Here is a 27,614-nt window from a genome sequence, read left to right as displayed (position 1 = left end):
GTTGCAGTGAAGTGTTTGCAATATATCCATCACCTTCTGAGTATAAAGCAGACTCGGCCAGTGAGCCCGCTAAATACTTCCTCTTCCTGGCAATGAGGTAACCCTATGTAAACTGTCGCCAGGGGGTTAAAATGTACCTGCAGTTTTAAGAAAAACTATTTTATATTGCAGGACTTGGGCAAAATCGTTTTATTAGTTATTGGAGGGACATTGAAGCTCCAGCTAAAGTGCACATGTTCTATAATAGTTGTTCGTCTTATTGGTGTTTTTCTCCTCTGCGCAGTAAGGCAATGATGTTTTTTTTTTTATATTTTAATTTTTTTCACTTTAGGACTTGAATGCAGTAGCCTTTCGATTTAAAGATAAAGAGCGTCCACGTGGCTACACATCAAAAGTGTCTGGACTACTACATGTAAGTTTCTGACCGGCATTATGACAGTGGCACAACAAGCTGGTACTGCAGCTCTGCTCCATTCAAGGTTAGGCCATCAATCGATATTCCTGGATTACCCCTTTAAATTTCAGATCATACCAGTGCTACATAGATTACTTAATGACACATGTGTCAATGAACCTCAGTATCGTTGTTTTTTTGGAATATGTTTACTATGGTCAACTCCTATACGGTTTTTGGTTTTTTTTCTTGACGTAGTAGACAGACGCTTTTGTAAAAACAGACTGGAGATCAAAACTAGAGCAAAGTCTGAATAAAGGATGCCGTAAACAGCAGTCTGTATTCTGTGAACCAATTTAAAGGGGAACTGCATACAGTAGTAGTACATTGCAATATGAAAATATTAAGCAATTTTCAGAGTTTATCCAAATTTATGACTTGCAAATCTTACTATACCACCCTCTTAAAAAAAAATATATATATTTTCTTTTTTATATTCACATACCCCTGTATTGTCATTTTTAATATGTTCTACCTTTTCTATATTTTATTCATATATTTGATGCAAAGGCTATTTAACCTATAAATATGTTGAGCAGTTTCTGGGAAAGCAGAGTGACCACTCCTGTGGAAATTGTGAGGGTATGTTCACACGGCTGTAAACGTCCGAAAAATCGGAAGCAGAACGCCTCCAAACATCTGCCCATTGATTTCAATGGGAAAACAGCGTTCTGTTCCGACGGAGCCATTTTCCATAGACTCTATTGAAAAAAGCCCCAAAAACTGCCGTAAAAAACGCTACAAAAAACGTCAAACTCAGGAGCTGTTTTCTCTTGAAAACCGCTACGTACTTTGAGACCTTTTTGACTCTGCGTGTGAACATACCCTAATTGCACCCATACCAGTTGTCCTCTCTCTTTCCCAGACTCCTGAATGACAACACTTCCTACTTCCCTCTCCTTGGGTATTTGTAGATGAAGCAGACTGAAGATGCAGCTTTTTAAGCAAGCAAATCTTTAAAGTTCACTTTCGTGTGTTTTTCTTGAGATTCATATGTATACATAATTCATATCTCTTGGATAGTAATGGCTCCCATGGGGGTGTGTTTTTTTGTGTTTTTTTTTATCTTCTTAGTATTACCCTCTAGAAGAAGTCTTGGCTGCTGAGTATTTACTAGAAGAATTCAGGCCGGATTTAATAGAAATGGTGCTCGATAAACTGAGGCCAGAGAATGTCAGGTAAGTTTCTGATAGACGACTTCCCGGCTTTTATTGCCTGCCACCTGTTTTCCTTCGACATCTCCTATAAGGTGTAAAAGTGCTGATATACCGTGGTCTTCTGATTGTGCTCATACTGTATATACCCTGCCACGGGGCCTTTCTGCAAGAGTTAACCTTTCCATTGGCAAAAACAGGGATTGCTTTATGGCCTAGTGGGCAAGCATCAACTCTTTTAAATGTTTGTTTTATTCTTGCTAGACCAGATTCCCTGTTTCGGAGTTGTTGCTCCTCGTCAGTACAAAGTAGGGTTTTGATTAACTGTGAGATATTATTTACGGATTGGGTGTCTAGTTTGACGGTCTGCCGTGTTTTAAGGCTCTTTAACCCATTCGCTGCCAGGAAAATTTTAGCAAATTTGACAAACTTAAATATAAGCTGATTTTATAAAATATAGAAATCGTATTCTTGCCCATACCCATATATTTTACCAATGTACCAGGTGTCTAATTTCAGAAAATGCCACCCAGCACTTCACATTCATGTAGTCAGTCAATAGTCTGATTTTAGTTGTCAGGGGTGGAAAGCTTTATAACTGCTTAGTAGGGGGTGAAAGACCTGACACTGCCCTAAATGTGACAATCCAAGTACAGAGAAGAAAAGCTCTTTTCCCCATATGGTTTTGCAAGAAGACCGTATCAGGCTGGGATCTTTCTTCCTGCTGTCCCTTCAACTGTAAACTTTTTTGTGGCTCCCTGAATATCGCACCTAGAATAATGGTGGGATCTTATAAAAAGTTAAGATTCTGAGATTTAATATACCAAGATCCTTAAACCCTTGTTGTGGCTAGAATTTAAAGTTGACCTATTACATGCGCCGTGAAAGTGTTAATTGGTTGAGCATTTAGGATAGCCACCCATAGGTTGCATTAAAAAAAAAATTTTCCTTACTTCTGGAATTTAGCTAATTTGCAGGTTTTTTTTCCCGAGGGAGCATTGCTTTAAAGTGGATACTCCTACCAGCTGGATCTCTTCAAGGAGAATCTGCGTTATTCCTAATACTATTGGGCTTGTGACCTGCTAGAGGATGACGTCTGTAATGGTCAGATTGATGTTGGTAGTATCTGAAAGTGGTTTAAAGGGGCTCAATCAGGTCTACTATACTCAAAGGCAAGCATAGGGGAGACACTGGGCTTCAGTGACATATGGAATCTGATTTGGTTCTGTATCCTCAGGACGCAGGTACGATTGAATACTGCGCCACCATTCACTAGGTTACAGGCCATGTTAGGCCTGCAGCCTATGAGACCGAACCAATGTGATGACGTCACTGCATCGTGCTGGCCTGCACAAGGGTACTATTTCGGGGGCTCATAGACTGCAGGCCTTACGTGGCTGAGGAGGCCTGCTGTGCAGCTCTGTTCGTCGTGGGAACAGGACATGGTGAGTGTTTTTTGGCAGGGGTACTCCTATACTGGGTCCCCCATACTTTATTTATATTTTTCCTTTTTAATGCTTGTGCATCGGCTTCTCACTGCCATGCAGCGTTCTATTTGATGGAAGTCTTGGGTGGCTGACCAGGAGTCCAAAGAGACTGTTTTGGCCTTTCTATTGTTGGAGAGTTTTTTTTTTTTTTTCGGCAAGCACTTGGATAAAATTACTGCAAAAGCTACCGTCGGTTGAGTTCTCTTTTGGCCCAGAACCACCCACGCTGTCCACAGCCTACTCCTTCCAGATTGTTCTCTTCCCAGAGACTGGACATAAGAACTGCTCGTCACTCCAAGACTCCCATCCTTGAAGCATAGACCCGCCTGGCAACCATGCCCTAAGCCCCAGAAAAGCCCCTCTGCCATGATACAGATGTAGCCATCTATATCTTGACTTAATGCATTAAATACAGTGTCAATAGACTTTTACCCTTGACTTTTTCGATGGCTTTTTTTATTTTGTGATGTCACGTTGCAGCAAGTTATCAGTCAAGATAAACTTGGCTACATCTGTATCTTTGCAATGAAGGTTTCTGCCCGCTTGTATTGGAAGTGGGGGTGGAAGGTTGACTGCTTTCTTTTCAGGAGACGTGGCTCACTTATGTGGACAATGCCTGGGTTTGAAAAGTGGTGTAGACAGGTTACAAAATAGTGTGTGTGTGTGTGTGTGTGTGTGTTCACACGCATCCTATATTTTCCCGGGCTGTTCACACTGTCCGTTAAACGGCCATGTCCTATTTTTACCAGTTTTCCTGGATCCCTCAATAGACTGAAGTCTGAGGGATCCATGATAACCGGTCGTGTGAGTAAAGGCTTACTTGGACGACTTTTGGGTGAAGGCCCCCTCCAGACGGGACATGTTAATGCGGTTCAGTTGGATCATCAATGAGAAGAAATCCTACCTGATCCCATCTCGGATCATGGAGTTTCTAGGAATGAACTTCAACATTACATCACCCAAATTTAATCTCCTGGAGGACCAGATTAAAAACCAAAAATGGCTTTCCTCCGCAGGATCACTCTCTTCTATCTGTTTTTGCATGAGTACTGGGCAAAAATGGTCTTCACATTTTGATATTCTGTGTGCACTGCAATCCTCCTACATATTACAATTTTTTTGGGTCTAAATCGCACAACTCCTAAATGTGTTTATTTTGACGGTCCCATACCGTGTCCTGCGAGGAGCGTGCAGGGACATTTTAATTTGTGTTCTGTTAAAGGGAAAAACAAGCAGCAAACAGAAGGGCAGTGTGGAGATTAAATAGGGATGTTCTACTATACCGACCTTTTTCTACCCTTTCTGCAGATTTGTGTTTACTAAGCAGAGAACATGACCTGAAAAGGCAGTAATAAGTGCCCATATGCTCTGCTATTTCCATCCTGCACCATCAAATTTCGTTTTACGCGCTCCCTCCACTGCAAGCAAGCACAACTTGTTTACAATATTGCAGAGAAGCAGCCCTAGAGACAGAAGGAACACCATTATCTGTAAAGTAATTTTTTGATTGGATTCTGCCCGCCATCTGTAGTGGCACAGCCTGCATGCTGATGAGACCCTGCAGACTGTGCTGGGAAATGTCGCTTACACTCTTTCCATTTCCCATCTTGTCTGGTATCCGTCAAACTGCAAAAAACAACAAGGCTAAAAACAAAGGACTTGTGCAGAGTCTTGAATGCTGCACGTGGCTGCATCGCTTTCTTGTAAGCAGAACTTCAAGTCTGTCACATATTCAAGTAGCACATTTGGAGCTTCTATAAGCTTTGTGTAAACGGACGGTTTTGCTAAATTTGACAAATTAATGTGAGTGCTAGCAGAATGGCTTTGAGTCACACCGGTTTTCTGATACAATGCTGCGTTGTGCACCTGTTTAAAAATTTGTTGGATCCTGTATGTGGTTATCAATAGTCAGATGTCATAATATTTGACACTGTACACTTCTTGCCTCCTCCCCCTCCATGTACAGTGACGTCTTTGTCGCTAGTCAAAAACTCAACCTCATTAGGCCGGGTTCACACTGGAATTTTGAGGCAGATTTTCTGCCTGCACGCTGTTTTTCGTGGCTTTTTTCACCCGCGGCTATTCAAACGCTGCGAATTGTGCTGCTTCTGCCTCCCATTGATGTCGATGGGAGGTCAGAAGCGTAAACGCCCGAAGATGGGGCATGTCTCTTTTTCCTGCGAGCCGGTTTTTCCGCTCGCGGGGAAAAAACTCCTCCGCCTCCCGTTGAAATCAATGGGAGGCATTTTCGGATGTCTTTTGGCAAGCTTTCCGACGAGGTTTCCGCATCAAAAACAGTGTAGAAAAACGCAGTGTTTCTTTTCCCGGTGCCATTTTGTAAAGCAAATCAAATCTCTGAACTGCTGTTCACAGCTCAGAGAAACCGTTCAGGCAAGATGCTGCACCATAAATTTGTACAGAAAATATATAATCGAAAAATTTACATGAAACATTTTTCTCTTATTTTCTATCATCTAATTCATAAATTTAAAAAATTTATTCATTTCTTTTAAGAACATAGGCCATTAATAGTGTGAACAGAGTCTGAGCTGCCCATATACATAGATTTTCATGGCTTTTTTTCACCTGTGGTGTATGGGGGCTGCCAAACTGTTTATCACTTCACCCAACCACTGTCCGATTCACATGTTTGTAAGAGTATAATAGTCGGTCTTTAGCACAGGCCTCGCTATTGACCTACCTGGACAGCCAAACGTAAACTCCCTTTTGACAAACATTCACAAACTACTGAACACTGAAATATCGAGAAATAAAAAATATTGAAGTGTAAGCCTGAACGCATGGATGATCAGTACATCTTTAGCATCAAGTCTTATCAGGGATATGCTGGATGATTCTGCAAAAAATTCCAACGGACCCCATTGACTTGGATGCTGGTATTTTTGATGAATACTGGCTCCTATTCCATTTTATCTGTGTACCATGAACGCTATGGTTGTGCAAAAATAAAAAGAAACGGGCTGCGTTTTATTCTTAATTGATCTTTTTAACTTTTATGGTTATTTATGGAGTTTTCATTTCAGAATGTGTATTCATTTTACAATACAAATGCTGTTTATCATTAAATGGCATTCCGCACTAAAATAAAAATCACCTGTAGAAATGTTAGCTTGTATGTGTAATATACACACGCCTGTACATTGAAACTGCAACACCAAGAAGGAAAGTTTTGGAATTGTCGCCTGTAGCTAGACGTCTGGCTCGAGGCCCAATATTGTGCAAACTCCTGATTTGTGTCGACGCTGGTTGCTGCTCTAGCCTTTGAAATTGGACGTCACATTCACTTACAGTACAGAGTGGCTCAATACGCGTCATTCCTCCAATCAGACTATCTGTCTGTGCAGAGGTTCGCCTCCGTACCTCTTGCGGTCCGTTCGTTGCTCTCCCAACCTCCGGGACACGCAACGTAGAACAGCGCTGACCTAGGCGTGTAGCGATTTTGTTGGAGTGATAACCGAGGTCTCATTTCAAAGATTCTGTCCCCTTTCAGTTTGCAACAAGTGGTGATAACTAGCACGTCTATGTGCGATGCCACTTGTTCCATCCCACACCACTTGATCCAATATTTGAGACTTCATATGGCTAAAAAGCATTGCCTTATGCCCCGCCCACATGACACAGATCTAAGCTAGGTACTTAGAATATGCAAATTGAGGAAGATCTGCAAATTATCTACGTCTTGTCCTTCTTGGTGTTGCAATTTCAATGTGAAGTATAATTGTACATGTATGAATCTTTAATAACCGGGTTAAAGAGGCTCTGTCACCACATAAGTGCCCTATCTCCTACATAAGGAGATCGGCGCTATAATGTAGGTGACCATGATGCTTTTTATTTTAAAAAAAACTATCTATTTTTACCACTTTATTAGCGATTTTTGGTTTATGCTAATGAGTTTGTGTCCAAGTGGGCGTGTTTTTACTTTCGACCAAGTGGGCGTTGTACAGAGGAGTGTGTGACGCTGACCAGTCAGCGTCATGCACTCCTCTCCATTCATTTACACAGCAGCATCGCGGCATTACTAGAACGCGATGTGCAGCCACATACACAGACATTAACGTTAATCAAGGGTCCTGATAATGAATACACATGACCTCCAGCCTGGACGTCATGTGTATTCAGAATCCTGACACTTCTGAATCTTTTCTGTGAGATTTCCAGCGAGGGAAACTAAATCTCGTTTACCTCGTAATCTCGCGAGATTACGCGTGGCTTGCTGTAATCTCACAGAAAAGATTGAGAAGTGTCACAATTCTGAATACACATGATGTCCAGGCTGGAGGTCATGTATATTCCTAATCAGGACACTTGATTAACGTTAATGTCTGTGTATGTGGCTGCACATCGTTCCTGGTTATATGGTCGGGAGTAACAAAAACAGCATAGCTCGCTGAGCTGTGCTGTTTCCGTAACTCCATAGTAGTAAATAGCAGTTGCGGAAGCAGCGTAGCATGTGAGCTATGCGGTTTCTGTAACTACCATTCAGTTCTATGGGGCTTACGGAAACCATGTAGCTCAGCGAGCTATGCTGTTTTCATAGCTCACGACACATATAACCTTTTTCACGGTCTGAATTAACCTGTTCAACTGCAACACAGAGTGGCAGAACGGGGTTTAGGTGTCCCCGTTCTGGAGACAGGAGATAAGCTGGAAAAGCATACAGTGAAAGTAAAAAGAAACTTCGTAAGAAAAGAAAATGTAAGTATAAAAATGCCTCTTGGGGTGTCTAAGTCTTCAAAGAAATTCAGAAAATGTTAAGTTTTTGACAGGGGGGGTTCGAGCACTGAGACCCCTACCAATCACTTCAACGAAGAGGCAGAAGCACGTGGGTGAGTGCCGTGCCGCTTCATTTCTGATGGTCTTTCTTTGGAAAGTCATACGAGCGGTGTACGGACTTTATAGACTTTCTATTGAGTCTGTGCACCGCTTGAGGAAAGCGGATAAGAATTGAACCTGCACAATGCTCATCCGAGCACTTCTGCTGCTTTGTCGCAAGTTGGCTACATACAGGTATCCCACGTATCAATGGCGTCTATAACGAGGATTCACTTTGCTACTTTTCTGATATCAAAAATTTAACATTCAAAAAGAGTTCTATAAATTCTTGCAAATCAGGACCTTCCGGAGACCATATAAGTGTTCTCCTCTTACTCGTCCAGCTACAACTGCAATACATCTTTACGGAACCAATTGAAAATGTAAAAAAAATGGTTAAACATTTTATTATATAGAAAGGTAAACCGGGAGATTTGCTGCCAACATGATGGAAATGTATGGGGGCGAACTGGTCGTAGTAATACTAGCTCGTCCCCATACATTACTGATCGCTACATGTGAAAGGAACGCCGAACATTGAGCTGATCGGGCTTTCTTTTTCACGGCCAATATCGGGCATTGTAATAAGACCTTTGTGTAGGCTTATCTCTACTGAGCTAGAGACCATGCACCCATTAACTTGTGTTCTGTCCTACAGAGTGGCCATTGTTTCCAAGTCTTTTGAGGGCAAAACTGACCGTACAGAAGAGTGGTATGGAACACAATACAAGCAAGAAGACCTCTCATCAGATGTTATTGAGGTTTGGAGATTACAATATCACTTTTTTATTTTTTTTTATTAGAAATAGTCAACCACGGCCATTTTCCATTTATTCTTCACTTGGAACCGGCAGCTGCCTCACTAGGTCGGGGCCCCCTTCCACCATTCTGAATATAGGTGCGGGACCCAGAGCTGCCCTGTGGATGTGCCATAAATGTTTTTGTTCTGAAGGAATAAATATCGGTAATATTACATTACAGTAATGCAATGTGGCTCCATACTGGACCTTGTCTCATTTAAAGATCTCGAGTAGAAAATATACATTATTCTTTAGAATTTAGATGTATAGCCCCAAACCAGAATTGCTGTTTGTCAATCACTTGGAATATTTTTTACTTTCTGTAAATCGTCCCTACGTATAATACATTTATAATTCAGAGTTTATTGAAGCCTGTTTTAGTCCACATTGGTATACTGATATTTAATTATAATCCAATCACTTTGTGTGTGTGTGTGTGTGTGTGTATATATACATATATATATATATATATAACACATATCTATCTTTTTTTTTTTTTTTTTTTAAGAAGTGGCAAAAAGCTGATGTAAATGGAAAGTTTAATCTACCAATGAAGAATGAATTTATTCCTACAAATTTTGAGATTGTCCCTCTAGAAAAGGATGCAACGCCCTATCCTGCACTGGTCAAGGTAAGATATTTTGTCATTTATCACAAAATGTAACATGTCATGACTGTTTTAATGTCCGAACTCCTTATAATATTTTGTGTAGGCTCACTAGCAGTAAACCAACACTTAGGGTCTGTTCACATCACCGTTAGCTTTCCGTTCCGGGGATCCGTTGGAGGTTTCTGTCGGGTGAACCCCGCAACGGAAAGTTAAACTGAAACCACAGCTTCTGTTTCCGTCACCATTGATATCGCTGCGCTGTTCTCCTCTGCCAATAAAGACGAGCGGGACGAGCACAAGTTCCTTTGTGGCCCACCTACTTAAGGGTTGTTGTCGTCCCCCTTGCTGCTTCCCACCAGTGTCCCATTTTGTAAGTGGATGGTACACGGAGCGGGTGTTCCTGCTGTTACCCCGTGTACTGAAAGTGTAGTTGGCCTTTTCTGGGGGGCGAAGTATGGTAAGCCTACCTACCCCTCCCCACTATGGGACTTCCATATCTTGAGTACACCAGATGTATTTCTGGTGCATCTCCTGCTGGACAGGACAGCCAGTACACAGTCATGAGCCGCTCCTAGCCCACAGCAGCGTCCTTTTTTTTTTTTTTTTCAGGTGCTATTTTCGCATCTTCTCCTTAAACTGATATCAATGGTGACAGAAACAGAAGCTGTGGTTTCAGTTTGACTTTCCGTTGCGGGGTTCACCCGAAGGAAATCTCTGACGGATCCCCGGAACCGAAAGTCAACGCTGATGTGAACAGGCCCTAAAACCAATAGCTTAAAGAGCACCAGTCACCTTCCCAAAAAATTGCAGTTGACATCAGTTGGTCTACATTCACACAACTGTCAATTTTTCATGGCCATTTTGCATCAGTGTATCTCCAAATTTTCATCCATTTCCAGTCAGTCTGTCTGTTTTTCATGGCCGCTAAAAATACGAATTTCATTGGTCAGGCTTTTTTTTTTTTTTGTCCCAGCCCTCTGAAAAAGTACAACTACAATTGGCACATCCAATTTGCAAACATAAATCTGATGAGAGACCGGACCTGAAGAAGACGGCGCTGCATCGGTGACTATGCCGCTGATAGCCAGCAATGGAACTAGCAGTTCCCTTGCCGATCCCCATGTCACAGATCCGTTTTTAACTGTTACATGTATTGACAGCCGTTAAAAACTGATCTATTAACTTCTATGGGGGCCATCTGGCCGTGAAAATGGACAAAAATATGACGTCCTATTATATTGGGTCGCTGAAAACGGCCGTGTGAATACACACATAGAACATCATTGTTCTGAAAACAGCCGTGTGACGGCCGTTTTTAACGTGTGAATGTAGCCTTAGATTGCAGTTGCCGCTCCGATTCTGCCGCATTTTATTTTTCTAGCCCCCACCGTTCCTGAGATATCGGGGCCATTAGTTCTGGTGTCTGATATGTGAATGAGGCCTTTGACTGTCTAGTTGGCGGTTACCCCTTATCAAGTCACTGTTACCCACTCACTTGACAGTCTAAGTCTTATTTGCATATCAAGCACCGATCTCTCCAACGGTGGGGGCTAGAAGAAAAAAAACAAAGCGGCCGCATCTGAGTCGCCTGCAATCTGTCAGCTGCAGTTATTTGGGCAGGTGACGTGTTCTCTTTAAAGAGACTCTGTCACCACATTATAAGTGTCCTGTCTCCTACAGAAGGAGATCGGCGCTGTAATGTAGGTGACAGCAGTGCTTTTTATTTAGAAAAACTATTTTTACGACGTTCGGAGCGATTTTAGCTTTTATTGGAGTCTGTTCTGGTAATGCGTCTTTAGAGCATTATTTTATTTATTTTTTTAAAAGGCAGTAGCACCAGATTCCATCTCACAAACTCCTGTTTATACTGTGAGTCCATGACCCTGTTGCCAGTTACCTTTTGGTAGGTGCTAGCCACTGCACACCGGGATCGCTCCACAAGACCTGCCATGTTGGAGATACTCTAGTCATTACAATTTGGTCCTTGCCAGACTGGGTCAGTGTCTCGGATCCTTACGCCTGACTGTCCTTACACCTGACTGTCCACTTGCTGCCTAATATATGTTACTCTGACAGTTGCCATTGTAACCAGATAATCGATGATTTATCGTTCCTCTCATTGGGGGACACAGACTGTGGGTACATGCTGTTGTCACTAGGAGACTTGACACACAAAATTAGTGTTTGCCCCTCCTGCAGATTATAGTCCTCCTACAGACCGTTTTATCTTAGTGTCCATAGGAATCCGGCGCTCCTGCTTGTTTTTTTTTGTGTTTTCTCTTCGCTGGGAAACAGGGTGGCTCTGTCCCCCTTCTTTTACTTCTAATGGCAGGTGCATGGTGTCTATCTCACTGCGCTGTTCTCCTCTGCCAATAAAGACGAGCGGGACGAGCACAAGTTCCTTTGTGGCCCACCTACTTAAGGGTTGTTGTCGTTCCCCCTTGCAGCTTCCCACCAGTGTCCCATTTTGTAAGTGGATGGTACACGGAGCGGGTGTTCCTGCTGTTACCCTGTGTACTGGAAGTGTAGTTGGCCTTCCCTGGGGGGGTAAGTATGGTAAGCCTTACCTACCCCTCCTCACTAATCAACCTCCATATCTTGAGTACACCAGATATATTTCTGGTGCATCTCCTGCTGGACAGGACAGCCAGTACACAGTCATGAGCCGCTCCTAGCCCACAGCAGCGTCCTTATTTCGGGTGCTATTTTCGCATACTCTTCTGTGTGTTTTTTTTTTTTTTTTGGTCGGGGCTTCCAGGACTTCAGTCAACTTTACATCGTGGGGATGGACGGGCCTTCTCCAGTTCTGCCACTCTCGTCATCAGACAAGCCAGGTACCAGGATTTCTTGCTGGCAATGCTGCTGTTGCCTCTGGGACCGCACCGCACGCAATGGAATCAACTCCTTTGTCTTAGCCAAGAGGACCCTGGTGAAAAGATTGGTTTTTTTTTTTTCCCGTTACTTTTGAGTTAGGAGTTTACTTTGCAGAATCTAGGTAACACTGGGCGGTAACTTGACTTTAAGTACTAATTCCTCTTCCTGTCTGAGTGTATTTTCTGTCTTGTTTTTATAGGACACTGCAATGAGCAAATTATGGTTTAAGCAAGACGATAAATTCTTTCTTCCTAAAGCGTGCCTCAACTTTGAGTTCTTTAGGTAGGTATACACCCATTACAAGTTGTTTTGATATTATAAGCTATTTACATTCCATGCGAAGAATCTGTATACTAATTAAGAGCGACTGTCTTCCAAGCATGGATAATAAGCGCTCACTAATATTTGTGGCAGGCTAGAATTGCTGGATTTGTAGAAAATGTGCTGACACTGAACGCTTTATGGGCTTATATTTTTTTTTATTGCTTGAACTTCAATAAAACTGTCATATGCCCTGCACTGGCCATAACTGGATCATTTATCTTATGTTTATGGCTAATATTGAATTCTGCTATGTCCGAAATGAAACAACTGCAGCATGAACTGCTTAATGGGTTATAGCCAAGTATTTCAGTCTTCCTGCATGATGGAGAGTAGCATTGACCAAATACAAAGTAACTTAACCTGGAGAAACATTAAAGACTATGGAAACCTTTGACTTTTTTTTTTTTTTTTTTTAATGGATTCATTTTGGGATGCTAAGCACTTCTGTAATCTACTCATATTAAAAATGTTTCCTTGTTTCTGTTCTGCAGCTTCTATAAAATACTTTACGCAGTGTTTTCTTTGTTGCGTGTTTTGGATACAGTTTCATCATAGGCTTCAATTCTATGGGTAATTCTGCTGTGAAATTACTGTTGGCTTAAAAAAAAAAAAAAAATGGCACAAAATACCCAAGTGTGACTGTACCCTTAAGGGTTAGATGGGTTGTCGGAGGCATAAATGCGCTGCAGTCAGCTGGACGGTCAGAAGCTGCAGGACGGCCTTGTCAGCCGAATCAAACAGTAAGCTGGTCTATGTTTTGTTTATAGAAGCTGCAGAACAAAAACTAAGCAGCATATTTAATAAAAGTATATTACAAAAGTGCTTGGTATACATGCATATATCCCCAAAAAAATAGCGATCAAAGGTTTCCATAACCTTTAACCGTTTTTTATTTTTGTAAGTGAACAGGAAAGACCAGAATCCATGCGGTAAATTGTGGTTTAAGGCTACCCGCACACTTGGTGTTTTACATTTTGCAGGGTCAAATCCACTGTGCACATCCACAACGCAATACGCATGCTAGGGATTGAAGATGCGCAGAATGAAAATGTTCCCTGACATGTAAATGAGATTTGTTCAAATCTCATCCACATGGCTGGTACTGTAAACTGAAATGGAAAACCCCTTTAAGCCCCCCCCCTATGTTCTGACAACTGATGACCTATCCACCGAATGAAATGGAGTTCCTATTTTAGGGTATGAACACACAGCGTGAACACTGCTGATTTTCCGCAACTAATCCATTGCGGAAAATCCGCAGCGTATTACAGTAGCAGCAGTGTGGGTGAAATTTCAACAAATCTCGTCCCCCACATTGTGGAAAAATGCAGCTGATAAAACCGCTCACAAATTGACACATGGTGCTGTTTCTTCAACCGCAGCATGTCCATTAATGCTGCGGAATAGCAAGCTCTTCCATTGCGGGTTTTCCCATTGAATTCAATGCAGTGTTTACACCTGCAACAAAGTGGTGTGTGCTGCGATATTTGCTGCGGAATCAGTGATTCCGCCGCAAAGATCGCAAGTAAGAAAATAAATGGTTAGAATTACCCAGAGTTCCCTGCTTCTCCAGTCCGGCCTCCGTGGATGGCGTTACAGGCCATGTGACCACTGCAGCGGTCACATGGCCTGCAACGTCATCCAGGGAGGCCGGAGCGGACGTCCGAGGGAGGGGGTATGTGCGATAATTTCCGCAGCTGATTTTACGGCCGAAAAACGCTCCAGTGTGGTGCAGGTTTTTGGACCGCATTCCCTGCAGTTCTCAGGGCGAATACGCTGCGCAGCTTGACGCGGTGTAACCACCCTGAATATGCAGTGTGTTCTTCTACCCTTGAAGTGAGTGCTGTGGATATCTATCTGTATTAATTTTTTTACTATCCACTTAATAGGGCATCAGTATATGATCGCTGCGGGTCCGCTAACCGGACCCCACACCGATCAGCTAATCGCTCAGACCACTTCATAGTGGCAGTTTGGCAGAACTACGGTTCTGTTCCTATTCACTTAAATAGGAACAGAGCTTTAGCTCGGCCGCTAGTTCTTTTTGACCGGAGCCACCTGCTTCCGGCAATTTTGTCCGGTGCCCGGAGGCAGCTGCAGCAGTTGATCGGTGCGGTGTCCAGATGTCAGACCCACACCAATCATATACTGATGACCTTATCTGGTGAGTAGGTGATCGGTTGTCAGTGGAAAACCCCTTTAGGCCAGGTTCCCATGGGTCGGATACGCTGCTTAAAAATCACGCAGCGTATCCGACCTGGAACATTTAGTCCGAAAAATTGTGAGGTTTTTCGAAAAGAAATCTCCGCTGCGGAAGAAAGCGCTCATACCTACCCCCTCACTCTTCTCTACACATAGTCCGGCCTGCTACAATTACGTTGCAGCCCATGTGATGCTGCAGCCTGTGATTGGCTGCAGCGGTCACATGGATGAAACGTCATCCCAGGAGGCCAGACTGCAGGAAGGAGGGTGTTCTGGGTAAGGATGATTTTTATATTTTCTTTCCTGAGTTGCGACTTTTTGGGCGTAATCGTTGCAAAAGTCGCAACACTTGATTTTCTGTTGCGGGTTTTCCCCTATTGAATTCAATGGGGATGCAAAACCCGCAACAGAAAGCCAAGAAAAACGCAACATAAATTGTTGCCATGCTGCGGAATTAAATTCCGCACCACAGGTCCGTTTATTAACATTTACGCTGCGTGTTTTTCTACGCAGCGTGGGCATGAGATTTTCTAAATCTCATCCACTTTGCTGCTACTGTAAATGCTGCAGCATTTATGGTACGTGGAAACCCGGCCTTAAAGAGGCTCTGTCACCACATTAGAAGTGCCCTCTCTCCTACATAAGGAGATGGGCGCCATAATGTAGGTGACGGCAGTGCTTTTTATTTAGAAAAACAATATATTTTCACCATTTTATTAGCATAAAGCTAAAATCCCTAATGGGTTTCTTAATGGACAACGGAGTGTGTTTTACTATTGACCAAGTGGGCGTTGTACAGAGGAGTGTATGACACTGACCAATCAGCGTCATACACTTCTCTCCATTCATTTAGTCAGCGCATAGGGATCCTTTTAGATCAGTATGTGCTGTCTTATACTAACACATTAACGACAGTGAATAGACATTCCACGGGATGTCTATTCACAATCCCTGCACTTCGTTAATGTTTCTGTGGTACTTACAGCAGAGCAAGCGTAATCTCGCGAGATCACGCTGTAAATGACAGGTTACAACGAGATTACGCTTCCTCTGCTGTAACTACCACAGAAACATTAACGAAGTGTCGGGATTGTGAATAGATATCCCGTGGAATGTCTATTCACGGTCTAAACATGTCACTTCTTTAGACGTTTTTGGAGCAGTTTTTCATTGACTCCATTGAATAACTGCTCCAATTAATGGACGCCGCGAAAAACGCGAGTACTTGCAAAAACGTCTGAAAATACGGAGCTGTTTTCAGGCGAAAAAAGCTCCTGAATTTCAGACGTATTTTGCGTGCGAACATACCCTAAGCCTGTTATGAGCAGGTGTAGATTTGTGCTAAAAACTCTACCAGATTATGGCGTAAATTAAGATAAATCTGTCTCGGTGGAGGCTGTGTCCCTCTTTAGCTTAACACCGCCCCTCTTCTTGCCACTTTTAGTATGTGACCAGAAAAGTAAAGTTTATCATTTTTGTACAACAAACTTTGACTTATGCCAGAAAACTGGCCTTTTAATATATCCCCCCTTCATTGTTTACTTCCACTGGTAAAAATTCTGTCCATGGTCATGTGATGGACACACACAGGTGCTGGGATCATTACAAGACACAGCTGTGATGCACATACTGTACCGAGCCGTGCACCTGTGTGTCCATCACATGACCAGGACAGAATTTTTACCAGTGGAAGTAAACCATAAAAGTTCCTACTGAATAACAGAACTTGAAAACTGTAATTGTACAAAAAAACATTTTCGTTTTCTGAAACCGGACAATCCTTAAAGTATACGTCCAGTCATCCATTTAAAGGGAACCTGTCACCAGCATTTCATCTGTTGAACTCTACTCGCCCCTCGCTGGCCGCTGCTGTGAAAAGTTCATTGCCGTTATCCCTTCTCCTAAACTCCTCCTCCAACCGTAATTAACGGTCTTCAAACATTTTGCGCTTTCTAATTTAATAATCCGGCAGTCTCGTTTTTTTTCCTCTTATGCCCGCCCTGAATACTGAAATCTTTTGAGATAACGGGCATGCGCCCGTCATGTATGGTCCAATACCCTTCTGTGTTTCGTCTGGGCCTCAAATCTAGTTACAGCGCATGCACTGCTATGGTGTCCCGTTGTGCGCACCAGAACAAGACCATCAATGCGCAAGCGTGGGATTTTGTGTGTGCTGGGGGGAGGTGAGAAGCTGTCAATCAAAAGTGAGGAGGCGGGGTTAACTCAAAGGCTTGAGGAATGAAGAAATGACTCTTAGGCCTTATTCACACGAATGTGTGCATTTTTGCAAGTTTTTTTTGCGCGTTGCAGTTCCGTGTGTCATAAATGTGTGCTGTATGGCTGCGTGATTTTCGTGCATATGGCATCCTTATGACACGTGGTTTTGATGGTTTTATTTTTCCCTTCATTTCTTGATCTACTGTTGCGTGAATCACGCGCGACACATGGATGTGCGTGCGTGATGCGCGAAAAACGCCCCAGGATAGGACATGTCGTGAGTTTTACGCAGCGGACACGCTGCGTGAAAATCACAATGTCTGAACGGCCCCATTGACTAACATAGGTCCGTGCGACGCGCGTAATTACGTTAAACACTTTTGTGTGAATAAGGCCTTATGCTCAGCATACGGCAAAGGAACACTAAAAAAACGTAATACTAATGGTACAGAACCTACTTAGAAGATAATTTAGGTTACATAACTGACTCTTCACCCACTCCCACCAGGTATTGCTGGTTTAACAGGTGAAATTCTGGTGACCGGTTCCCTTTAAAGCCTCTTAGGAGATGATAGTGAGTGTTCTTTGCTTTTCATCAGCTTCATTGACTTGGAGGCTGCGTACTCCATTCATTTCAGTAGGAGGAGACTTGAACTAATGCAGCCATTTACGTTCCTGCAGCGGACATCAAAAGTGATAGAGAAACATGGCTGATGATAACTTCCTGTTAGTGAATTTGGAGGGGGGAGAGGTCTGCAGCCCCAGCCTCCTGAGCATTTGTTGAAGTTGATTGAATACAGAAAAGGAAAACAAGTGTTCAAAACTGCATAAATAAATGTCATTGTGATGTGTTTTGTTGTTTTTTTGGGATATGCACAACAAGCTTTGCTACTCCCATTCCAGCGTTGCAATTCCGACATGGGATTTGGTTGGGAGTGATGTGCCTTTTTAGAGTGCTATCGGACCTCTCCTAGGTATCAGTGGCTGTCCCAGTGATCAGAGCCAGGTAGCAAATGCACCAAGAAAATTGCTCCTGGTGTCTCACTTTTTGGGTTGTTTGCTATGGACAAATATGGGGTATTATTCTCGTCTGTTTACTACAAAAAAGTGGCTCCTGAAATGGTGGCTCTAAAAGTCTACTGTAATTTCAGCCCCGTTTATCTGTTCATGAAGTATGTGTATAGTGTTTGTAGCCCACGCTGGATTTTCTTGTATGGTATATTGGTATTTGTGTTCAGCCGCTTTGTCCTCCACAGGGGTTTTGGCGATTATAGAATTTTGTGCAAACACAGCAGTTATTAGATGTCTGTTTTCATTATATAGCTTATTGCTTAAGGCAGAGATTACTGGGGATTATAAACGTACACATTTTTTAACATCCTTGTATTCCGCTCTACAGATTTTTTAATTAAAACTAAGAGTACTGGGACTCTGGAATTTGCGTAAAGGATTCAATTATATGGTTTAGGCCTCATGCACACGACCGTAACCATGTGCACGGCTGTGATTTTCGGGTTGGCCGGCTGCGGACTGTCAGCTGCGAGCCGTCCGCAATTCGCGGGCCATGGCCGCTGCCATTATTTTCAATGATGCAGTAATAAGGCATGTCCGTTGTTTCTGCGGTGCGGGCTCCCGGGCCATGCATGAACCGTAAAAACTACGGTTATGTGCGTGGCCCCATAGAAATGAATGGGGTCGCAATTCTCCCGTGGATTTTCAGGGAAATTGCGGCGGCAAAAGCACGTTCGTGTGCATGGGGCCTTAAGGTTCATCAGAGTAGATGCTGTGTATTAATCTCCTGCTGTTGTGTTTTGTTGGGTACTCTATTGTTTGAAGATTTTTTTTTTATACATTAATCTGTATATTTGGCATGACTGACCTCTCACTCCACTTATCTCGTCCCTGGTTTCTCAAGAAGACTTAAAGGGGTTTTCTGGGATATTACATTGCTGGCCTATACTAGGGATAGGGCATAAATGTATTATATGTGGAAGTCCCACCATCAGGACCCCCATCATTCAGCAAAACAAATGGTCAGCTGGGTTCTTTCTCAGCCCATTAAAGTGAAAAGGCCTGATCTGCAGTACCAGGCACAGCCACACTTGTATGCCACTTGTATGCCACCTCCCTCCCTAATGATTTGCTATACTTGTCAAATCTTCGACAACCCCTTTAATGTATTCCAGACTTAATCTTTAAGAAAAGCTCTAGACCCATTCTAGATCTGCTGGCTATTGCTTGGGTTTTCTACTTTATAGAAAAACTCAAGGACTTCTACTGATAAATTATTGTTTTTGTTTTAAAGTTGCTAAGCCTTTTATTCAGAACAAGTATTGTGGCCATTACAGTTTTTTTTACAAGGGTCGTCACCCAGGCTTCCAAATATTTATTGTAAATTCTGCCTAGTTAGTTAGTGCCCCCCCCCCCCTTAACCCCTTTTAGTATTGCTGTAAAACTGGACAGATTTACAATTCAGGAATTGGAAAAATGTGGTGACAACCGCTTAGAGATGTAATTGCTGTCCTCAGTGGTTGTCACTCCTCCTTTTCGGGGAGGCATTCAAAAACTTGAAGCATGTTCCAAATATGATGGCACTTCCTATCAGAGAGCCATCACGCGGCCGCAGCCTTGGCACTTGTGTGCTGTAAAGAGTTGCAGCTGCGACTAAAGTCTCGGCCGCCGAGGCAGGAAGGTGCTGTGATTGAAATACTGTACATGGTTTTTGAACTATACCTTGAGCAGGAATTTCGGGTGTCATTCAGTGGGTGCAATGGTTTCAGCTGAAGCATTACGAGATCAGCATCTTTATAGATGCTATTTATTAAATGTTGACCAGTTCCCTTTAACAATCTGAAAGCAGTGAGTGCTTCAAGGATTTTATGTGCTGGGGATTTTAGCTGGAAACTTATATGGAATTTGAGTGTTGGAGGGCAATGGTGCTTCTCGCTCCCTTTTTAGTCTAATTTTAAAGAGAACCTTTCACCCGCCCATACATGTGCAGCACTGCACAAACCCTGGGACACTATATAATTTTTTTTTTCCCCTACCCTCCTCAGTTATTTAGATATCACTGCTGTTCTATTTGGTGCCAGATTTTTAAATAACCCCCTGAACTGTCAATGGGGCGTGTAATGGCAAGGGGGTGTGTTACTATGGCTGTGACCCTGTCCAATCGGCTACACAAACCAGTACGAGACTGATCTCTAACGAGGGATCAGTCTTGTCCTTGTCTGCCGAGAGCTGAAGAGTGAGCGTGCGCTCGCACTCTCTCCTTTTTCCAGCTCTTGCTGTGGCACTGTCCGTAGCTGATTGGACAGTGTCACAGCCATAGTAACACGCCTCCTTGCCGTTATACGCCCCATTGACCGTTCAGGGGGTTATTTAAATATCCGGTGCCAAATATAACGGCACTGATATCTAAAAAATCTTCCCTACCCTCCTCCGTTATTTAAAGTGTCCCAGGGTTTGTGCAGCCCTGCCCATTACATGCTGCACATGTATGGGCGGGTGAAAGGTTCTCTTTAAACCTAACGTATAGGGTGAAGTTCCTAATGTGTAAAGCTGACCATAAATGACACTTGCCTACAATATGAAAGTCTACGTATATAGTAGTGGGTTCCAGAGCGTCACAATCCTTTAACTTCTCCGGTTTGATTGTGAAGTACAGTAGTCCTTTATTGTACTATAATTTATTCAAGTGCATAGTTTTATATGCGTATACAGGGACGGTAGAACTTAGCAGCCACGTTTGACTACTCCAGGCACCAGTTTGCATATAATCAATGCTATGATCTTTCCTAATGTACAATAAAGTTTTACTTTATGGAGAGATGTTGCAGCAACTTTTCTTTTTTAATGTTGTGAGTTTTTGCACTTTGTTAACCTACCATTGTTATGTTGTGTATATAGAGCTGTGTAACGCAACCTTCAACAAACTTCTGACATGTCATAGTGACATGTCAGAAGTTTTGATCGGTGGGGGTCGCTAGAACAAAGCAGCAGAAGCACTCGTGTCAGCCGCTTAGTTTCTGATCGGCTTTTTTCAGAGAGCCGATGTAGCGGTGTATGCACCCGTAGACTTTCTATTGAGTCAGTACACCACTACATTGGCTTTCCGAGAGGCCGATCCGAAACCAAGCAGCTGACCTGAGCGCTTCTGCTGCTTCAATCTAGCGATCGGTGGGGGTCTCAGTGCTCGGACCCCCACCGATCAAAACTTCTGACATATCACTATGACCTGTCAGAAGTTGAAACAGTTTTCTTAAAGTGTAACTAAACTTTTAAATAATGATCGTATTTTGCCTATAAAACAAGTTGTGGAATTCTTCAGTTTATGTAACTAATGGAAATTATAAATCCTTGTCGTTCCACAGTTGGAGTGCTACTGGTTGATGCCTACCAATTTTAGATGCAGGAAAATATTTTATAATGAAGCCAGATTTTAATCTTCATGTTCTCTTTCAGCCCATTTGCTTATGTGGATCCTTTGCATTGTAACATGGCCTATTTGTACCTTGAACTGCTTAAAGATTCTCTCAACGAGTATGCATATGCAGCAGAACTAGCTGGCCTGAACTATGACCTCCAAAATACCATCTATGGGATGTATGTAAGTACCGGAAACCAAGGTGGATACGAAACCATCTCCTCCACTTCCTCCTTGGTCCTTTATTTTGGGTGGAAGACACTCTTACCATTGCTCAGCCTTTTTAGTCTTCTGTAGATCTCCTCTATGGGGAAACCAACCTTTTCATTACCTGTTTGGAAAATTTAAACCACGGAAACGTGGTCTATCTCATAACATCCCATCCCAAAGACAATGTGATTTGTGAAGCTGCATATTCATACTCTTTTTGTCAAGGGACCTCCTCGCACGTTAATTTCATTGCTTGTGCATTATCCGATGCATCTGTTCTGTTTACTTTTTGTTTTTTTTGTTTTTTTATTTATATATTTTTTTTTTGGTATTTTATTTTTTGTTCCATTTTCTTTTTGTTAGTCGTTATCTTTATGCTGACCCCCTCCATTGCAACTTGACATACCTGTTTCTAAGGTTATTGAAGGATGATTTAAAAGAGTATACATATGCAGCCCGACTCGCAGGTGTCAACTATGGCATTGCATCAGGAATGAATGCAATTCTTGTAAGTAAATATTTCAAGGAAGCTGCAACTTCCCATCAAGGCATGAAAAGGCTTATATAACTGTGTGGGGTGCTTAGTCTGATTTAATATAAAAATATGAGTGCTCTCCCTCCACAAAGGCTTTTATGATGCATCAAGAGATTTACCATTAGAATGGCTATTGGTTGCTATCAGTCCAGTGTAGGAGCGATGTAGCAGCGATTCACCGTACTGCAGCCTTCTCCCGTTCACTTCAATGGGAGAAAAGGCTGCAATACCTGCGAGTCGCCGCTACAGCTGTGTTGACAATTCACAGTGAGCAAGTAGAAATGAAGGGGAACCTGCACTCGTACAAGCAATGCACCCCCTTCAAAACAGCTGATTGGTGGGGGTCCTGGGAGTCAGACCCCGAACCATCAGCTGTTGATGGCCTATCATGAGGATAGGTCATCAATTTTTAGGTACTGGTCAACCCCTTTAAAGAGGCTCTGTCACCAGATTATAAATGCTCTATCTCCTACATAATCTGATCGGCGCTGTAATGTAGATAACAGCAGTGGTTTTTATTTTGAAAAACGATCATTTTTGAGCAAGTTTTGAGCAATTTTAGATTTATGCTAATTTGTTTCTTCATGACCACCTGGGCGTGTTTTTACTTTTGACCAAGTGGGCGTTGTACAGAGGAGTGTATGAGGCTGACCAATCGGTGACAATTCCGCGTCATACACTTCTCATTGTTCCAGCCCAGCATGATCCGCAGCACAGAGTGATTGTGCAGTGAAAGAAGTCCCCTGAATTGGAGACCACTTTTGTGTGCGCCGCTTTTTTTATTTTTTTCCTTAGGCCCAAAAACATTACACAAAATACATGCATTTTTTTTTTATGGAGTTTTTTTTCCAAAATGTATGTATGTTTTATTTTTTGTATTTTAAAGGAGGTCTATTGGACAAAAAATCCATAAATGATTCAAAAAAACCAAAGCTAAGCTTGCTGCAATTTTTTTAAAAAAATGCCTTGGACCCCAAAAACGCAAGTTAAATTGAAAACCCCACATTTGTAGGCCTTTTCTATTTCCCCATAGACTTCAGTAAAAGGGCGCTAAAAAAATAATGCAGTCTGTATATTACTAGTAGTTTTTTCATCCCAGGCTTTTATGCAAGAGGTATATCGGGGAGGGAGGGAGGGGTCCAGGAAGTCTCTAGTAATACAGCACAGTAATCTGGTTTTGAGGTTACAATGTGTAATGGATTATACTAATCCTCAGATACGATTTAGGTCCCACCCCTTTTTTGCATGCCGTGCCCCTATCTGCATGCTACGCCATTGAATTAATATTTATCCCCTGAGCCTGCTGTATACTACTGTATATAATATACCCCCTGATGCTGTCCGTCCCCACACAGTATATTGTCCCCATAGCTGCCACCACACTGTATAATGCTCCCATAACGGACCTCCCTACAGTATAATGCTTCCAATAGTGCCTGATAAAAAATAACAAAATACATACTCTCCTAACCCTGTTCCGATGACGAGTGGAGGAGATCCCTCTGACCAGCGTGATGACATCACTGCCTCGCGTTCAGCGATATAGTGAGTGGTAGAGCAGGGATCCTGCTCTACCATTGGTTTCAACTGTATCTGTGTCCTGAAGATGCAGATACACTTTAAACCGGGCGGAAATAATTGCTAAAACCAAAATCCGCAAGATGACTTCTATTAATTGCGCTGAATTTAGATTAATTGCCCAACCCCACCTCAGATTCATAAATATTTGATGTAATCATACAATGTAAGGTACATCTAGTTTCAATATCTATCCCTTTAACATGTCACGGTGGATCTGTCTTCTGATCGGTCTGCTTTTTTGGCTTCTACTAGTACAGCGCTGTAGCTGTATTACGCTGCTCTTACATGGGCCGATCGTGAGCTGTCAATCTTCACCTTCCTTAGGATCTGAGCAGTGGAGAATGAGCAGTTATCAGATTAATGTTTCACGTCCAAAATGTTACTGTGATCTGACTTAATTCATAGAGATTACCGTATTTATGTTAATTGCTTTATCATGTATGCACTGTGTGATTGCATGTGTGTTTCTCACAATGTAACAAGGCACCATACTTTATGCCGGTGGGGTGATTGGAATAAATTTATATATAGACTATCATATGAGGAAATTGGCAGGAAGTGTTCAATTCTCCTGCAGCTCCACTACAAGGGAAACGAAGCATTACATGGTGTCCATTTAAAAAATCAATTCGGTGTTTATGTAATTATTATTTTTTTTTTTATGTTTTGTTTTCCAGCTGTCTGTGAAGGGTTACAGTGACAAGCAGCATATCTTGCTAAAGAGGATCATTGAGAAAATGGCCACGTTTGAAGTAGACGAGAAGCGTTTCGAGATAATTAAGGAAGCCGTAAGTCTGTCCCTATTATACATGAAAGTTATGTGAATTTATTTTCTTTTTTTCTTAATCCAACTCCTGTTGTGGATTAAAACTGCACTTGTGAAATCACCCTGAGTGTGATACTGGTATGTTTGTACATACAAAGTCATGCAAAAAAAGACCAATGTTCCTGAAGCACAAAGAAACCCAAATTCCCAACTACTAAAAAAACCCCAGAAATTGGGATAAAATAACTTTTATTAACATGAATGCAAAAATCAACGACACACTCAAATTACATAGTTAAAAATAGCCAAAGTAGCCTAGCAATATATAACTGCAATTGTATTGCTGGAGTGTTAGAATAGATACATTCAGTGTGTAATGGCAAAGATGTGTCGCCAGCGGCTGCAGTACGCTGAACAGACAACTGGAGCTTATTCAAGATACATTTATAATTGCTAGGCAAACCTTGAGATTAAAACGTAGCGTCCTCAGGGGTATATTGGGGCTAATGGCAATGCGCTCGGACAAACACTTCCTTTAAAACCTCGAACATGACGTCAGTAGGTGTGTCCGCTTCAGGGACCAATAGAATTGTCTAGGAGGGGACAGGCCCCTGTCGAGAGACCGGCATGCAAACCGCCCAATCACAGAGGTCAGAGACCCGCCAATCATATGGACGCGGGTGCACTGAATGACTATTATAGTTAAACAAATGTCAGTCACCAAAAGTTTTAGGACTCCTTGTCCACGATATATATTGAGACATGCGAACATGCAAGTAACTGAATAATACAGAAAAGTACCGAATATGAAGACATGAGGGATCTAATTCCAAATATATATAGAATATAATGTACAGCAAATGCTAACATTTACAGAAGGACGTAAATATACCTATAATAGGGGGTGATGTAACCAAATAGGTATTAATTTACTAACCAGTGGTTAAAGTTAATTAAACATAACCTTAAAGGAAGAAAAATACCAGAATTGAGATCATGGATGGAAGTGATATAAAAATCAGAAGATTATAAATGATTGTGTATATATACCAGTATAAATCAATAAAGAAAGGGGGGGGATATATAATTGTGTCTAAATTAATATAAATTATAGTACACGGTTAGTGATCCACCCTATATATAAGGAGTGGAAATAATTTACTGGGAGCTATAAAATAATACTCCAAATGACATTTAATATGTAATATATATTATGTAAAAAAACAAAAAGGACACAAGTGAACCCCTCATTGAGGCAGTTAGGGCTAAGGGAGTAAAGCCTGTGAATCCATCGGGCTTCCTCCTGTAGCAGTTTTTGGTCTAGATCACCAGCCCTGGGACCCAATTTCAGTTGGGTAATACCCCAGAATTGGAGAGGACTGGTGTTACCATTATGCATGGACCTGACGTGTTTGGATACGGTCCTTTTTGGTATTGATGGTGCGAATATGTTTTGAGATCCTCCTCCTCAATTGTTGCACCGTTTTTCCCACATATAGTTTAGGGCACGGTCACCTAACAGCATAAACGACACCACTGCTCTGGCAGTTAATGAATTGTCTGATGGTAAAATATTTGCCATCATAGGGATTACAGAAGGATTTTGTTGTGGGCATAGAGCACCTACCACAGGGGTGAGACCCATATACCGGAGGTGGTAGCCAAGTGTTACGGGGGATAGCAGGTTTGGAGTAATGGCTGCGTACCAAAAAGATTACAACCTCTTCGATGGGTGACATTGGGTCTAGTAGAAATGGCTCCACTCAAATCTGGGTCTGCTTGCAAGATAGGCCAGTGCTTCTGTAGGATGTTATAGACCTTTGAGGAACAAGCATCAAAATTCCCTATACATCTAATCAGTGAGGAAGATACTTTCCTCTTATTGGTTTGTCCATAAAGTAAATCCCCTCTAGGAGTGGCTCTTGCTCCAGCATAAGCCTTATGTAATGTTTTATTAGGATATCCCCGTGCCAACAATTTATGGTACAGCATATTACATTCAAGTTGAAAAGTTTGTTCGTCTGAGCAATTTCTTCTGGTTCTAAGATATTGACCAATCGGAATACCTTTCTTCAGTGCCGGTGGGTGATGACTCTCCCAGTGCAAGAAACTATTTGTGGCCGTTGCCATCCGATATATGTTAGTATGAACAGAAAATTAATTTCCTTACTGTGTATTTCATGGGTGAATTTCATCCCAATGTTATGGTCGTTAAGAATGACCATAAAATCTGAAAAAAGCGTGCTGACGCCATCCCAAAAAATCAAAAATATCAATATACCTTCCCCAAAATAAAACATGACTAATGAAAAACAACAAATCATCATTAAAAACTAAAGTGTCCTCCCACCACCCTAAAACTAAGTGTCGTTTTATGAACATGAATGCAAAAATCAAGTTTTCATCCCAATTTCTGTTTTTTTTTAGTAGTTGGAAGTTTAGGTTTAGGTTTCTTTGTGCCTCAGGCACATTAGTCTTTTTTTTTTTTGCATTCCGGTAATTACCTGCCAACTACTACTCTGCTTAGTACATACAAAGTCACACAACCACATTAGAAATACACAGGGCTAAAAAAAAAACAGTTTTATTGCAATTCTTTAACTCCAATCTGATTTATTAAAGCTGGAATCGCACAAAGTCCGCAGTGGATACAAAAGGAAGTAAAAGGGTTAAGACTTTTGCATCCAGTTCTGGCTTTGACTTCACATGGAGTTTTGTTTTTGCGCTGTTTTTGATGCGGAAACCACCAAAAAAGGCCGAAATCGCCTCCCATTGAGTCGGAGGCCACATGCTTTTTCTAACAACGTTTTAGTCTCTGACCTCCCATTGAAATCAATGGGAGGCAGAAAAAGCGTTACTTGCGATTTTTGCCTGCGGCGCTCAATGGCTCGGTCTTTTTTTTTTGTGCCTTAGAAAAACTGTGAACATACCCTAAGGCCTTATTCACACGGACATGTCAGTTTTTCAAAAAACGCTGCGTCTTGTGCACGCAAAAGGGTCTGTGGGGCATCAGCATATGGGCATCATCCCAAGGAAGACACAACCATGACACGCGCTTCTATCAGAATTGAACTCTGAGCAGTCGTCTTCTGGTTACATCTGCCATATCCTTTATTGATCCTATTCATTTAGGGGGGG

At 42.1% G+C, this 27,614-nt stretch overlaps 1 protein-coding gene across 4 annotated transcripts in view; it reads left to right on the top strand.

Annotated features, from left to right (window-relative positions):
* The window catches only part of IDE (insulin degrading enzyme), a 96,713-nt gene that overhangs the window by 57,118 nt on the left and 11,981 nt on the right, over positions 1-27,614 (top strand). For all 4 annotated transcript variants that reach the window (XM_075840991.1, XM_075840990.1, XM_075840989.1 and 1 more), the window contains exons 10-16: positions 332-412; positions 1,529-1,632; positions 8,590-8,692; positions 9,240-9,362; positions 12,415-12,497; positions 21,423-21,567; positions 24,388-24,498. In XM_075840991.1, coding sequence (XP_075697106.1) covers positions 332-412; positions 1,529-1,632; positions 8,590-8,692; positions 9,240-9,362; positions 12,415-12,497; positions 21,423-21,567; positions 24,388-24,498 — 750 coding nt within the window. The remainder of the gene's footprint in view (positions 1-331; positions 413-1,528; positions 1,633-8,589; positions 8,693-9,239; positions 9,363-12,414; positions 12,498-21,422; positions 21,568-24,387; positions 24,499-27,614) is intronic.

This window comes from Rhinoderma darwinii, chromosome 11 (genome assembly GCF_050947455.1).
Source record: "Rhinoderma darwinii isolate aRhiDar2 chromosome 11, aRhiDar2.hap1, whole genome shotgun sequence".
Taxonomy (NCBI): Eukaryota; Metazoa; Chordata; class Amphibia; order Anura; family Rhinodermatidae; genus Rhinoderma; species Rhinoderma darwinii.
The sequence above is the reverse complement of the archived record's forward strand: the minus strand, read 5'-3'. Positions and strand labels throughout refer to the sequence as shown.